The sequence below is a fragment of the Dermacentor silvarum genome, chromosome 7, assembly GCF_013339745.2.
Source record: "Dermacentor silvarum isolate Dsil-2018 chromosome 7, BIME_Dsil_1.4, whole genome shotgun sequence".
Classification (NCBI taxonomy): Eukaryota; Metazoa; Arthropoda; class Arachnida; order Ixodida; family Ixodidae; genus Dermacentor; species Dermacentor silvarum.
The window spans coordinates 15249168-15265858 of NC_051160.1; the positions used below are offsets into that span (position 1 = coordinate 15249168).

At 43.3% G+C, this 16691-nt stretch overlaps 1 protein-coding gene and 1 long non-coding RNA gene across 23 annotated transcripts in view; one reads left to right on the top strand and one right to left on the bottom strand.

Moving 5' to 3' along the window:
- The window catches only part of LOC119457585 (protein sprint), an 89868-nt gene that overhangs the window by 36728 nt on the left and 36449 nt on the right, over positions 1–16691 (bottom strand). Inside the window, exons 14-19 of one of the 21 annotated variants that reach the window (XR_007467723.1) lie at positions 16078–16209; positions 13813–13870; positions 12347–12588; positions 11995–12142; positions 11827–11901; positions 9965–10256 (exon numbers count right to left, since the gene is read on the bottom strand). The exons of 11 other annotated variants lie outside the window; for them this stretch is intronic. Coding sequence is in view for 5 of the 10 variants with exons in the window: in XM_049670255.1 (XP_049526212.1) it covers positions 11827–11901; positions 11995–12142; positions 12347–12588; positions 13813–13870; positions 16078–16209 (655 nt within the window). In the remaining 5 variants the exon portion in view is untranslated. Of the gene's footprint in view, positions 1–4799; positions 10257–11826; positions 11902–11994; positions 12143–12346; positions 12589–13812; positions 13871–16077; positions 16210–16691 lie in introns of all 21 variants that reach the window. 9 more of the 21 variants (XR_007467725.1, XR_007467726.1, XR_007467724.1 and 6 more) reach the window with 9 other exon arrangements.
- LOC125946629 (uncharacterized) overlaps positions 1–16691 on the top strand; it is a 39665-nt gene that overhangs the window by 10030 nt on the left and 12944 nt on the right. The window lies entirely within an intron of this gene.

Below are 16691 nucleotides of genomic sequence, written 5' to 3' on the forward strand. Positions count from 1 at the left end.
TACAGATTCTAACGAACAGCTTGCCAAGACTTCCCCAAGACGAATACGGAGGGAGCATTAGCTTGGCTTCAGGAGTGCTTGTGGAGTTCTAAGGCTACTACTCGGCTTGTAGAAGCCGGATAGTAGACAACCTCTTGGCTTGAACAAGCCCAAATGTAGACGTCTTCTAGATGGGTTTGTGCTACCTGGGCGGTGAGCTCCCCATCGCGGGCGGCGACAATAGGGGCGCATGGTGATGAAATGCAACCTCTGGTTCCAATGGCGTGTCGCTCTGGAACTAACTCTTCCTCCACGCCAGTAGCGCACCCAGGATCTCTGCCGGGGGGGGGGGGGGAGAGGAGGGATCACTTTGCATAAAATGCAATTTCCTTGCTTTAGCCAGAGGAATCCAACAGCAAATAAAAGGCCTAATAAGTATAATAATAATGACACCAAGGATCTTGCCTATGTTTATTTCTTCAGCGCTTTACTCAAACTAACTTAAGTGATTGAATAAATACAACACAATCATAGAGTAAACTAACTTAACAGTGATTGAATAAATACAACGCAATGATAGAGTATTTTTGTTACTCAGGAATATTCGACCTCAAGCCACCTCCTGAATTGTAATGACAATATGAACAGAGCACTGAAGGTAGACGTTGGACTGGTGGGGCTGGACGCGTGGGGGGGCTTAACTCGGCCTCCCCCACCCGCCGTCGGTGCGCCACTGCTCCACGCCGGCGCCTTTCATCGCCCTTACGATCGCTGGCCGACAGTTTGTGGCGTTGCTGGATAGCGGGGCCTCGGTCTCGCTGTTCGGCGAAGAGGTTATGGCGCATTTGCGCCGGCGTTCTGTCGGCATTAGAGCCTTCAACACCGCCTTCCACCTCGCGAGCAGTACGGCTACCTCGTGCGGCTCGGTGCGGTTGGCTGTGCGCTGGGAGAATCGCGTGCGCCGTCAGCGCTTTGTGCATTTCCCGGGTCTTTCCGTGCCCGTGATTCCCGGACGCGATTTCCTCGCCCGCACGGGTATCGTGATTGACGTCGCAAGCGGAGGCTACAGCGCTGGCCCTCCTGGCCCCCTGCATCCCTTCGCTACATTCCTGCTGGCCACGGCGGCCCCTCAGACACCGAATGCCGCACGAGAGGAGGAGGAGGAGATGAGACCTAGTGCGGCCTCCTTGGCTAGCGTCCCTCACTCCGCCGCCAAGATTGACCCCTTGGCCGGCATGGCGGAAATCGGTCGTTGCTATCCGCTTTCTCACGAGCACTGCGCTGCTACGGCGGTCAAGGTTCCGGCCACCACCCCGTTAAGCAACAGCTCGGACTGCTCGCTGCCGCCTTTGTCCGACAGCTTGTCAGTGCACGAGAAGGCACGCCTGTTGTCGCTGCTGACTTGTTTCAGCGCGATGTTCACTGAACGACCGGGTTGCACCTCCCTTCTGCGAAAAGGGAGTTCCACCAGTTCATTCCACCACTTACCATTTTTTACAATAATTATTCTGTGTTATTTAAAAAAAAAAATTGTCGCAGTTTCACCCGAAAGGCGAAGCACCAATTGCGATAGCAAATTAGTAGAGAGCTATACGGAGTAAGGATAGTAGTTTTATCAGCTGTATAAACTTGGACATGCAGCAGCACCAGCAACGCGCAGAACTATTGTCGACGCCGTCGGCGTTTTGCTCGCGTTCGCACCGAACGCGCTCGGCGTTTTATATATAAATACGTATTTGGTGCCGCAGCTAAACCTCCCCTCCCTTCCTCCCGTCCCCCCACAGCCTTTCGCGCGACGGAAAAAGTTGCGTTTGCTCTCTATATATGGAAAGGAGGAAAGAGACGCTTAATTCTGCAGCCCTTCAGGGAGAACGGCGCAGAACGCGCGTTTGCTCTCCGACGTGCGTTCGCTCCCCGTGAAAGCGCGCGTCCCTCACGCCCTTTCATTCGCACATGCAGCGTCCGGAGCGCGGCGACGATTTCATCGCCGTTGACGTCATACGGAACCTCACGGCGACGGCAGAAATCTGCTTTGGAGTGTCCATATAATTGCTATCGCAATAAAGTAATTCTTTTGTGTTAGCTACTGACTCCAGCAGTTTTTTTTTTTTTTAGTTACCTATATTGCTGCTGTGCACTTAGGTTTTCTAGACAATATTGACAAAAGGTCCCCTTTGCAATTGTTGACTCTGGGACCTCCCTCCATATGTATACATATGTATAATCCACATTTTGTAGTCTAATTATGTGTAATAAGCAAACTAGACTAAAACAAGTACCTTTACATAATCTACTTTGCAGAAATTTTCATAGAACCTACAAATTGGTTAAGGTACCAGCTAGAGGGTTAAAATTTAGAGACTATGCAACACTGCAGAAAGCTGCGTGTCTCAAAATACACAAGCCTTTTTATAAGCTGACAGGATACCTGCCGGGTGCCAAGGCTGTCTGCAAAAGACAGCAAGACATGGTTTATACAACAAAAGCCACACAACAGGAGTGGCATAGATGCTCCCACTCTTCTGGCCATTTCAACTGCTGGCAAAGCCATCTACGACAGAAAACAGACAACCAACACTTTGCCCGAGGAAGTTTATTCAGGCACTGAAGTGATGCCCACCAATATATTCATTGTAACCTTCGCTTGTTCGCCTGCAAACAAGAACACCACTGCCAAAATTACAGCCAATCCAGCCCAGTCATGGCAGTCAAAAAGCAGAGAGAAATGTTGGTGTCAAAACAACAAATTCACAAAACGCAAGGTAGCGGGAGTCATGTAAATACTATGAGAGGCTCATAATAAACCATGTCCAGGAAACAGACATGGCTGCAGCATAGCAGCGATGAACACGGCAGTCACATGAAACAAACAAGCTACAAGATGAAAAGCTGTAAAAAATAGTGTCATGTACAGCACACTTCATATACCTAAAACTTTGCATAGGCTAAAAATGTCAGGTGTACAAGACAACCTCACACTCGGCTTTGTCGATCACAGAAAAAATTGACACAAGGAAGGCAGCCTATACATCAGCACAGTAGAGTATTTACGAGTACGCTTGTTTAATTACATGCACCATTTCCAAGCATGAAACACAGAACAGGACAAAAGTGAGATACACCTGAACAGATCACCAGTGCAAGTTATGCTAAAACGGTTATCAATAAAATATGAAATCACAGAACAGAATACGCCATGGCCAGCAGGACGATTAGCAGTTGCATATCTGTAAAGTGACCAGACAGGCTGATATAGGTATAAAATATCCTGGTTTCATGTGTGCTGTTCTAATAGTGGCAAGTTGTGTCCTATCATCCTCATGGCTTGGACCAAGCTGTACCAGTGAGAGAGGCTCGTAATTGTAAAACATATGCGCTGGCACTCAATGCTGCAAGTAAACTATCAATGCGATTTTGTTAAACTGACCGTGCCAAAGGTATGCAAAAACTTACATGGCCTACTTCCAACATTTAGACAGCACTGGCACCAGCCTGTCTACAGCCAAAGCATCAAATTTAACTTCGCCAGCCAGTTTATGGTAATGCAGAGTGCAAAGGTAAAGTGGAAACGGAACACTTCTGTCTCGTCTACAAAATAAATCTGGTACCTGCTTGCATACACACAGCCAGTTCCAAATATCACGTCTGTGCTGGAAGCAATATATATAATGGAGATAAAATTTTTGCCGAGCTACATTCATTGCGAAGTCCCAAGGCTCCACATCTCCTAAGCGTATGATAGAGCAACCACCCCCACTCTTATCTCCATCCTTTTCCCCTAGATAATCCAAAAAAGTCTGCTCACCATACACATAAGGCAAATTGCACACTGACAGACACCAAGAGCAACAAGCTTGCATCATGTTTTTCCTGCAATGGTATTAACGTGGCACACAGCCTTTCCCCCCACATCAGTGAGGTAGCACTCATGCAATTTTATATAAATACTGCTCTACCACGGATAAGTTTTGTACAGCAGAAGCATTAAAAATGGACAAAATCCCATAAGTGCTCAATTAGAAGCACAACTTCCGAAAACTGTCAAGCACTTATTAAATCGTTAGGCGTGCAACAATGATTCTCCACTAGAGGCGCTACAGAAAAATTCAGCATGATCAGCAACATATTACACATTTTTTCACTGTAGTAAAATAATTCCTGCTCATCCAACTCATTCTACATGCTATAGTGCTCGAGACACAATTTAGACTTGCTCATGACGACTATGTGTGTGATAGGAAACGCAGCAAATAGCTTCAATTCCCAAAGCAGTATAAGTTGTTGACAATAATTGTCAAGAACACATACTGCTTTGGGAATCAGGAATATGCTGCAGTTCTTAAGCCAAACTTGCTCATGCTAATTGAACATGGCAAACAAAGCAGGCTCGCATGCCAGTTTGTCACACTTATAAAGTATCCTGCCCCCCAATTTGCTGAAAATTTACAGAAAGTATGTGGAAACTCGAAGGCTTGGAAGGTATGCATGTACTTGCTTCTGAAAGGAGGAAGTCCACTGTATAGTGGGCAGATCAATGTTTATGTTATACTACGGCTGTACTCTTTAATTGATTGCTGTCAGCGATAACTTGACTTACAATTGTTGTCTGGCTTGATGCCTTGCTATACAGGAAGGCACTCTTGGACATTGTCATTTCTGCTGTTATTTCAGGGGCTCTTTACCAAATTTTAAGACATTTCGTGAGCTGGCACTCAAGATAGCTTCCCCAGTAACCAAAGGCACACCAGTGAACTGAAGTCATGCAGTTGGCTCTCAAGTCGATTTTAATCAAGTTGTGTGCACATTGAGAAGGCACTCACCATCGTAATCTAAAAACTAAAAACAAAAATACAACTCTGTTGCTGTACTGTTGCCATGTGAGCACAAGCTCACACTTCTGCATCTATATCATGAGTACTGAGTAATCCGCTGCTTGGTGCCAAGTTTTGGGTGCAGCCACAACCTGGACGATGTGAATTTGAGGCACCAGTTGCTGATTGTCAGTCTTAACTGTTGCCTGGTATAGTATTTTTCAATACAAAGTTTTGGTAAAGAACAATTGCTTTTCCGGCTCGACTTTGTTTTTAGCCAAGTCCTCAGAGTGAGGGGTACAGTGTTGTGGGCAGATCGTTCATGGTACTTAAACAATTAACATTAATCTTCTACTTTGTAGCAATGCCAGCACACTGCTATCCACACACCTAGCAAAAAAATCACAATGTACTGCGTACAGGCCGCTGCATGCACAAGCAAGCTTGGCAAAAAATCTTAAAACAACCGTTTACTGAAAGAAGCAATTGTTATGGATATTATGTACATATAATCTGCAATGTTAAGGTTTCTAAAAATCAATTCACAAAAAACACAGAACACTTTTAGCAATGCTGGTGCACAGTGTGTGAAAATGATAATGATTCATTGTATAATTTTTTATGTTAAGTTATAGCGTGAAAAATAAAAACTAGACAACACCTTTTGCTGAAGGAGATAAAAAAAAAAAAAAACTGCACTTCCACCAAACATTCCCCAGCAGGACACTGACATATGAACGAAACTAATTTCCGTGGAATAAAGACATTGAGGGTATGAAACTCTAGTTGGAAGGTATTTTCACCTATGCTAAAAGTGTGACTTGGTGGAAACCATCTGAACCATATGTGAGTGCATTATGGCCCTTGTATCAAAATAGAGCATGCAAGTTATTTCAAGTCCGTTCCAGGCTCCAGATGCCTAAGGCACCAGTTTCGCAAAACACCTGCACTACATATGATCCGAAAAACACATTGCTTAATTTGTAACCTCAGTTGCCTGTTCAAGTATACCATAGTAGACAACTGTAATCTCCAGAAGCAACGAAATGGTCACATACATAAAATAAACAGTCAGTTTTCTTTCCAAAGTGGGACGGTCGTCATTTGCATATACACCAGATGCTACACGCTAACGGACTAGACACTTATATGAACTGCTACAACACTGCCGTCTTAAGTGCATTCAGCCAGCAGTTATCAAGAGCACCCATGACAATGAAATACAGCATGTAATTTGCTATTGGACGGCAAGCATGCAGATATAGCTTAAACAAACACCAACATTTAGTGTAAACCCAGTCTTAGGCTTGTAGAGCTCCTGTACTCCATGAGGTTACAAAGATGGGGTGCTACTAGCATCAATAGCAACTGTTTGATGGTGGGCAAAGAAGTTGAACGTTTTCAAAGGGTTTCACTGCTTTTCGGACAGTAGATAGTACTTCAGTGGAGCAAAGACAGACTGCCAGTGACAGGCATTTTAATGAGCTGCCCTGGGGTCTGCATAGACATCTACGCTGAGAACAATTCTCCATCACGCCAAAATGTGAAGGCTTTGCTTTCACTTTGTGGCATTTTGCACTTCTACATAATCCTTGGCTCACACGCACCTTCTTTTAATGGCGAGTTACATTCCTTGATGGTCAGCTTACTGTAGCCAACAAAGTACAATTTAGCTTGTGTCAACAGCCATTATAGCAGCCAAGTCTGTACCATGTTACGGTTACTTTGCTGAATGAAGCCTTGCATACACAACCATCAGCAGTCCAGTCGACAATTCAAGGAAAGTAGGTATGTCATTCTCACATGGTGCCATCAGCTCTGTAAAAGTGCAAAATGCTACAAATGCAGCTTCAGGATGACAACTTATTTACACAAAAGACAGCACAACACGCAAAGCGCTAGAGACACACTTTACTAAGCACTATCAGATTTTACTCTTCTTTTCTAAGCACACAATTTGGCTTAGAAAAAAAGAGAATTAGCATGGCAGCATCTAGCATTCATCACCCAAAATTCCTGCTTGGTTTCGTTGTTGCGTGCAAGTTCACCTACCCTGAATGATTATATATTTTCACACTGTACGCAAGTTCTTTTTCTTACATTGTCACTTCCCTAAATCATTTCAGCTCACTAAATTTTCACTCAAGGTGATTGAAACAAAATGTCACAATGTTGACTATGTGTGCATTGCTGAATTCAGCTTGCTGTGGCTATGCTGGTGACTGTGGTACTCCCTCTTGTTTTTAAAATGTACAGGAGGAGAAGTTGTAAAAGAAAATTCATAAAGAAAAGCTGCAATTTATTATTACTCAGTGTCTTCCTTATGAAGTTGCTTATATGTTCTACCAATGAGAGGATGAAATGAATTATGAATTTTGTTGGTGTTTTCAAGGACATGCAAAAAATAATGTAGTTGGAAGCAGACTTCCAAGCTGCTAACTAAGATAACAATTACCAAATAAACATGACACATCAACTATTATACACCTCAGATGACAAGAGACATTACACCCACATTCCAGGTGAGAAGCCAGACCCTTTGCAATGGTTCAAGATGAAACAAGTTTGGATTAATGAGGCTGAGAAAGGTTCAAGCAGAAAAACTTAATTGCCTACAGCTTCCTCAGAGCATCTTCATATTATGTACTTCATAAATGAGACGTACCCAGTGTTCTTTTCAAGCAGTCGTGCACAACTAGTACAGCTAGACAAACTTCCAGAGGTGTTTCTTAAAAGAACCTATGTTAATTCAACATCTCACAACCAATTAAAACCAACTTCTTTACATAAACACCCAAGCTGAGTAACTTCTCATTTACGAGACATGCAGCTTCCATTTCTTGATTATGTTACAAAGCACTGAGATTAGCTAAACAGGTGAATATTACACAAAATGGGCTATTAAGACAATAAAACTGGAAACTAATCTCTGGCAACAGCGAAGTATCACAACCTACTCTCTTTCTTGATGGCCATCACTTTTACTAACAGAGCCATGAACATTGAACCGAGATAAAGTAGTCTTTTTTTGTTGTTTTTTTGTAAAGAAGAGAAAAACACCCTGTATGTGCCACAAAAAAAAAAAAAAAAAAAACAGCCGTGCACAATTGCAAGCTTTCTTTGCGCAATTTCGTTGTAGCAACTTTCTTGTGTTTGTGCTTAAAGGCTGCTAATAATGAGTAGTGCGGATTGCCAAAGAACTGCTGCAGTTACACCTTGTTTGAGAGCCTAATGCAGTAAAACCTTTTCATGCCTGACACTAGTGGTAGTACATAGAATGGTCAAAAGCTGTATTTGCGGCTTCACAGGCACAGTTATACCTGAATGTAACGAGTTTCAATGCATAAAAATTCTTGATGTAATGACTAATTTTTACTTTTTATAAAACATTGTTCATAGAAAGCCATGCATTTTTAGTTTTAAGATAATGCAAGTGTGTTTATCTGCAGTTTCAATACTTGACTTCAGTCTCAAATGAGCGAGGCATTAAATGGAAACCGTATTGCGAGTGCCAGTGCCTAAAAGATTTATTTGCATACGGTTCTTTGCTGATGTACTACGATAGTATTACAAGGTAATGCCATTTTCAGATGCAAGCTCTGACATTGCATAGCCTGCAAGTTTGTGCAATAAAAAGCTACTGCAGTCTTCAAGCGAGAAGTGAAACAAGCGTTTTACTTGATAGTGCTTACGTACGCTTCAGGTAGTGCGTAAGTGATGAAGGCTCATGGCGCAAACATGTAGAGTGCTCATAAAGCGCAGAGCCCGTGCGTGATGGTTAGTGTAAAATGCAGTGACAGGCGCTTCCTACGGAAAGCAGTATACATATGCTGTATGAACGTACATGACAGGACACACCGGAGGCCACAGGGATACGAATTTTGATGATACTTAGTCAATGAGCTTCACTCTGAACTAGCTTCAAACGACTTCACTCGAGCTTCAATCAACTACGGACACAGTCAAAAAGGAAACAAAAACACCTTTATGCACCGCATCAGCGAAGTGCTGTTCAAAGGTGAAGGGGCTGCAGGATTTAGAAAAGCTACAGAGGTTTTCATGCAAAATGTGTACGGAATGTTGCAGTTGGTAACACTCTCTTACTTTTCACAGTGCATACAAATTATGCATGAAGCATTTGGCGCACATGAGGCTCAGGATGGTGTGCAGCTGCAAGAGCTGTCTCTTACAAACAGCATGGGTGGAAAGCGTGATAGGACAAGCTGCAAGTCATCTGGGAAAAAAATTTCGTGGTGTTGCCAACACTTAAGTCTCTGAGCTTCCAGCCTATAGACTATCAACTGCAGAAACAACCATAGAACAGACTGAGACACCTCTATGCATCAGGTTGATGCAGCTGGCATGGTGTATTCTCAGGAAAGAGGAATGCAGCTCATGTACAGATAATTTGTTACATATTTTTTTTCCCCCGAGTTTCCCGAGTTATTCAGGCCCACATCTTGGGGTGTGGCCAGTACAAGGGTTATCGTCCTTACACAAAAATATACGGCATTTCGATGTAACGAAGCTATGTGATGATTTTTGTGACTTCGTTATAGTATCAAGGTTTAACTGTAATATTTCTTAAGTCTAACTGCATACATGAGTATTTGAACCGCAAGCCTACATACCCTGTGTTAATTCATCTCGATGTCGTAGTAAAGTATGAAACACTACTTTGCACTTCCTTGTCACAATATATGCCTGCACAGCAGCGTCCTCCCAACCAAAAAGTTGTAGCCTCAACAATAAAGCCTGTTTACGACACTTGGGGGGGAACAGGCAGCAAAGCAGGCCATGTACCATAAATTTAAATCTATAATTTTCCCTCTGCAGGCTTGTTTCCCTCTGCAGGCTCAAACCTCTTTGTTATAAGGAAGAGTGGTTCATATGGGGACAGAAAACATGATAAAAACAAGCATTACAAAATTTTTCTCATGCAGTGAAAACATCTTGGAGTGTTGGCCTAACAAAGTGGGCAACTAGCCAGCCCACTAAGGGACCACACAGAGCATAATTTTGAATGCATGATGTGTCTTGCTTGATTTGAAATATTGTACACCCGTACCTCGAGAACATTATTTCACGTCCAGCTCTGTTCTCAACTAGGAATGATAAGCTCATGCATCCCAATAACCGGGGGACACAAACAAATAATTCTGCAGCCTGTGCACTTCTGTATTTTTTTTTCCTGGCTGAGCAAACAATCTACCACCAAATAAGCCAAACGCGAGAGCACATTGCAAGTCCACAATAGCAAAATGTGCAATGCTGGAGAGTTTTGTTCGGAAGCACTCCAAAGGCCCGCAGACCTGGTCGACCAAACGATGGGTCAAGCTGACTTGTCACTGAACGGCCACACAAACTTGACATCGTAGCGCTTGTAAGCAAAGCGGCACTCAACACCACTCGTGAGAAGGTCTGCCTTGATAGCCTGAGGACAGTCGTTGTCAGTCAACTGTGTCTCTGCAGAGAGAAAGAAAAAATGGCCATTCTATATTTGTGTGAAGGTTCTCAAGCCACTACGTTTCAAACATAGAAGGCAATGCTACTAAGGCTAAAGAAACTTCTCCCACTGCTTGCATTCACGACAGATAAATAGTGCATCACAATTGAAAAAAAGATATAGGTACACATTGATGCGAAATTAAGTCTCACATAGTGAAATCTTGATAATTCATAATTCCAACTTGAACGTGCTTGAAAACATGTTATAATTAAGCTGGATTTGAAATATAGGAAGCTCTTTGAATGGAGGACTTGCGTGCAGCGCTGCATTAGGTAGTGCACGTGCATTGTGCTAACGAATAAGTGAAGATTTCTGGAAGTGTGGCTTCACAGCAGGGCATCGCTGCTGCGGTGAAGATAAGCTTCCAGGCAAAATTTTCACTGCTGTGAAGCCGTACCTTAAGGCACAACTTGCATATAATCTGCACTCCAATTTTACTACAAAATATTAAGGCAAGGGTTATTCGCGCTACAATACAGTACTTGCAATGGGAGACGGGAGCAGCAGCCAGCGCACAGTCACCAAGTGAGTTGGCGTACTGCTGAGAGCATGGTCTGCGGCATGCTCTGGGGCATGGTGTGTTTGAATTATCCGTCACAAGTACTTACACGTTTGATTTGCTGGGGTGTTTTCACACATTTAAATACACATAATTTTACACGACCACTGTCATCAGTTTTAATAAATCAAAAGTTCAAATTGATGAGATTTCACTGTTCTTATATGTCGCAGCTTGATGCATTTGTTACAGGAAAGGCATCAGCAGTCTGAACACATTTACCACTGATTGATTGGAACGAGATGTTTCTGCGACTGGTGACGACAGCGCACCATTTGTGTTCACGACCAGAGCATAGTACTACCTACTTCACATTCTGGAAGCACAATGGTGCATGAATATTACGTCATATTTGACGTAAACATGCATCCACAAATTGCAGTTGCAATGCAGCCGACTTCCGTTGAGGCAATTTTTGACCCAATTTGCTTGGAAAAAAACACAACAAGGGTGTTCGTTAGAATCAGGTAAATACCGTAATCAAACATTGTGAGTCACAGTTATTGCTTGAAAATCTTCCTAGGGCAGGCTGAAAATAGGCGCTTTAAACAGGAGGTGACGTGTGTTCAACGCATTGACTGTCCCCTGCACTCCGCCAAGACAGACGCTGCTATTAAAGGGGCTACTATTGGGCTCGTAGGGGTCAGGTGACTGGGCAAATTCGAATTATCTGGCGAAGGCCGATTTTAGGAGCAAAACAACAAAAGTTTATGCCCATGGAAACGCATGGGCACCGGCCAGGACCTTCGGCCCGGATCAAATTAACTGAAAAATCTAATTAACCAAAGTTGAATTAACGGAAGTCTACTGTATATGAAGCAGTTATTTCATACAAATCATCGCGGATGAAGAACAACTGCATTGCGAAACGCATGGAGTTAGACTTCCATGACTCCCCTATTTGCAAGACTTCCGCAGCGTTGCCTGCTATGTATGAAATAGCGTATAGAGAAGTCGTATGCACCCACCTTCTCCTTTGACTAGCTTGAATAGGCCATAATCTTCGGGATTTGTGACCCTGAACTTGTGCGCTATCATCTTTCCTGCAATGAAAGAAGTAGAAAGGTTGCACTGACCGACATTTGCTGATTGGCAATGTTCTTGGTACTTGAGCTAGACTGTCTCTGGGTACTCACGAACTTCCTTGGCAGTCATGTGGGGCAGCACAGGCAGCGTCTTGGCCACAATGCTGCCACTGAGCTCATCTGGGATGACAATCTGCATGAAGCCCTGGAGGTCAGCCATTCGAGGGTAGCGAAACAAAGGTGGCTGGGCAGAGGCCTCCTACAACCAGTGACAGACACCAGGAAGGGGCATGACTCATCGACACCAATGAGGTGCACGGAACGGTTCACGATTAAAGGTCGGCATTTTTACTTCAAACTGAGAAAGACATAAGTGCATTTTTGAGAAGTTCGGTGAGCATTACACGAGAAATCCCTCTGAGAAGGTGAGCATTACACGAGAAAAAAAAGTGCAGAGACACACCTTGCAGGAAGAACCTTCGGTAGACTGCGGGGGTGTGGTCACAGCATCAGCAGCACCAGGCTGGTCCTCACTGTCACGCAAAGACTTGAGAACGTGCACGGCACTGCTCAGGGTGGTGAGGTAGTAGCCACCTTCACCGGTGAGCAGAGAAGGGTGCAACAGCCCCCACATGTAGTCGGCTTCCACTTCAGCTGACACCAGGCCACATTGTACCAGAACGTGCAGAAAGATGGGCAGGAAGTCTGCACGGACCAACCAGCAATCTTGTGAGGTGAGCAAGTTAAAGTACAGTAGACAAGCGGCCCCGTAAAGTGACCCAAGCAGCCAATAAAAGCTAAAAAAGAACTGGATAAATGCTAACTGCACGTGGAATATTAATTTACAGTTTTTTTAACTCCATCCCTACCACGGGGAAAATAAGTTTTTTGTAGGTTAAGCCAGATTTTTTTTTTTCTGAAGGAACTACTGCACCCAATATTTTATGTAATACATAAACAAAAAGCCAAATGAATGCACTTTTCATGCATAACAGTTTTTTTTAATGAAATGTATGTCATAAAAAAGATATAAATCGCAAAATCAAGATTGTGGGATAAAATTTAACAATGTTTGTAAAGACACGCTTGTACTTTTTAAGAAAAAAATGTTACAAAATTTATGAGATATACAAAATGTATTGTTGTCTAATAATCACGATCTCCAAAAAAATCTACATTTTGCATTGAACAGGTATTCCACTAGAAAAATTTCACTGCAAGCACTACAGTTGGGTATGCTGGGCAGTGAAATGCCAATGTTCCGGGCTGCCAATGTTCCGGGCTGGTTTGCATCGTCATCGCTCTCAGAGTCAAACTTGGATGAAGAAGCAGCATCCTCAGACTGGCTGCTGCACAATCCATGGATAAAATCAGCCGCAGATACAGCGTAATCGCAAGATCTACAATTTTGCGAAGCGCGTGCCGCTCTCCCCCAGAGGCGGCAATTTTTGCTTTCAACTTTGACAACCGCAAAATTTCGAAGCGCGCTCAAAAATTACCACCTGGCGGGAAAAAAGTGAACTGCTTAGAAAACAAAAATATAGTTCTCCTTCACGTCTGATGGCACAGTGTGTCCGTGAGCAGCGCGGAAAGTCTCGAAAGCGACGTTTCAAACCATCGATAGCAGGCTAACGATGCCCAATGGGCATGTTACGGAAAGAGTTAATGCAGTAGCATTAGGACTGTCAAAGTGGAAAAAAGTGTTGTGAGCGAAGCTAGTCATAAGAGAGAGAGAGAGAGAGATAGTGAGTGAGTGAGTTGCCTGTAGCAGATATTATAGTTCTAGTCCATGAGCTAGGTTATTAAGAGAGGCAGACTTATGGTGGCTCTTATGGGCTGCCGAGAACCAGTTTGAATTATCAGTTCGCATTACGCGACTTCAAATTGTGTCTCGCAAAAGGATGATAGACAAATCATGCTCGTACTTACCATCCGCACCCAATGAAAAAGACTCGCCCTCAGGTTGCGACTTGCGGTCCCTCTGCACCTGTAATTCCACAGAAACTCTCGAGTGATTATTAAATGTATTGCAGAACACAAGGTTCAGAAGAACAAGTCACTCTAAGACATGCCACTCACGTATGGTTATACATGTGCCTATGGTTTAAATGCAGAAGCTTGGCTCCCCAGTACTATTGCTGTCCTTTGTCAACTTCCATGAAGCACCATCCCAAAATACTATTTTTCTTTGAGTAAGCCTCCTATTCTTGCAGTAATACCTTGTAGTAATACTCCTATACTCAGCAACAAAGTAGCAGTCACCCATGAAACTGATGGTACGGCAGCAATTCTGTTCATAACTGCGGCATTTGCATCATCTTGCACATGAGTCACATCTGCAAAACTGATAGATTCCATGCAGTGCTCAAAATATTTGGCTATAGTAAAAACTGGAATGCGGCTCGGCTTTTCCAAAAATCTTGGGATGTGAGAGCCTGCCCCATGGTGGCCACAGTGTGCAACCTTTCGGCTATTTTGTCTATCCCTGCCTGAGCAGTCGTTATAGCTAACACAGACTTCCACAGCCCAATGCCTGCAACCCAATCCAAATTATCATGCACATATCTGATGGCACGGTAGCAGGGAGGTTGCTATGACTCGACGCTTATAGAATGCACAACATGCAAGTGATGACCATGGCTACGAGTGGACATGTAAGGAATAGCAAGTCAGGGTGAATGACGTGAGAATCCACTAAGCTGGTGGCATCAGTGAGTGCTGCCACAGTCGAGCGACCTGATAGATCCCAGCAACAGCAAAGGGAATGCAAGTAGGAGCTTGCCTCCATACCACATTCATGACATTCATGACATGGACAACGGATTCATGTTGTCTACAATAGTGAAGAAGGGATTCCGGATCACCCAAAACTTTGAACATTGTGCACAATGCAGGGTTTGCACAGAACATTTGGCTCAAAATGCAAGGACAATGCAAGGATTTCAAGGATTCCAAAGGCTAGAATTCAAGGAGGAGGAAACAAACCCTTGTTCATACACATGCACTGAAATGTTGTGAAATCTCCTTCTAAGATGGAATTTCTTGCAGCTAAGCAGCTGCTGTGTTGGAGTCGGCTTCAAGCACTTCGAGTGGCTTTTCAAAGTTGACTTTCCCCTTGTAATGATGTCAATAACCTTTTGGCAAGATGGCTAATATAGTGCCTGGCTTAAGCCAAAGATACCTGTTGTGTTAAAGCCAAGTGGCTGAAACTTACTTTCTGCCAGGCAATTGAATTCTAGGGCCCATAGGACTTGGAAATGGAGCCATGATGGCTGCGGTGTGGACCAAGTAGCCAAACAAAATGGTGGCTTGGCATGGCTTGGTCGCTTGATCTGGATTTGTCTAGCTCTGTGATGGCAATGGCGATTTAAACAGGCTGGCCTTTGGCGGCGGTGGTCATGCCACATTGCAATCGTTCAGCGACACTCTCAAAAGAGAATGTCTAGCATAGTTTCTCGATAGACTGGGTCCATGGAATATCCCCTATGCAGAGCTTGTTGCTCTGAATGCTTGAAAGTCACCCTCAACCCCAAGTTTTCAAGGAATGCAAGGAGCACAATTATTTTCAAGAAGCTTTAGGGCCCTCAAATCTTTTTTTTTTTAATTCAGAGTTTTCGAGGATTTCAAGGAGGTGTACGAACTCTGACAATGCATTTCAGCCAGGGAAGTTCCCGAAATAGTATTTCAAGCAATGGTCTCACTGAGACCCTACAGTAATTGGCTGTTTTTATGTACTCTGCTTTTTAAAGTTCTTCCAATATTAAATCATGCACATGAGCACATTAAAAAAATATATTTTGGCAAGTCAGTTCCCCGGAAGCCCACAAGGAGGAAGGTTTATGAACGGGAAAGCTATCATCCATGAAGCTACAAAGGAAGTTTGTACCAGTTTCCATACAAAGGAAACCCATATACTTTGTAGCTTCCTGCTATAGTTGGGTGGAGGACAATTTTTTAAAATTTTCCCTCTCAAAAACATAATTTGCATAACTGCTGCTTTGGCTTGGATATTTGACAGATACTTGAATATGCAAGCGGGCAAACCACTTTCACCTCAAGTTTCTCTTCATTTGTCACTAATAGGACCAATTAGAAAAACACCTCAAGTTTCTCTTCATTTGTCACTAATAGGACCAATTAGAAAAAGAAACTACTAAAGTGATAAAAGGAGAAAATGAAACAAAGGCCACTCACACTGCTATATATGACAGATATGGCTGACAGCAGATTCTCCAGCTTCCTCAGTGGTGAGTACGCCTTCTGCAGCTTGACCAGGAAATGCTGCACAAGCTCCAGTGTGACGCCCCGTGGTGGCTCGAAGTCACTCTGGTTGGGGTAAGAAATATTGCATGACAACCACTGAGCATACCTCCCTCTGCACTAGGTTTGCTTCCAATTATGATTTCTTGTTACCACCTGTCTGCACTAACTACAGTAAAAAACACACCTACAATCGCTACCCTTACATCCTGGAATAGTTTGCCTCTTCCACAACCTGCCTAGTTAAATGCACTTCAAAGCTTCTAAGAGGACTTTAGACCTCTGATAACTTGCCCTATTAATTGTTTGTGATTTTAAGTAGTTACTGTTATTTTGTTGAAGTTTCATTCCCACATTGCTGTCTCTTTCTTATTTTTTTGCAATTTTTACACTGCTTCACTGGCTTGTTTGTTTCTCTACTACTAAAATTGTATATGTTTTGCCACTTCCATTATTTTTTCTTTATATTTATACTGCACTATATTGGAGAAAAGCATTGCTTGATTACATTTTTAGCAGTAGATTTTCTTGTGTTCTCTCTGCTATTA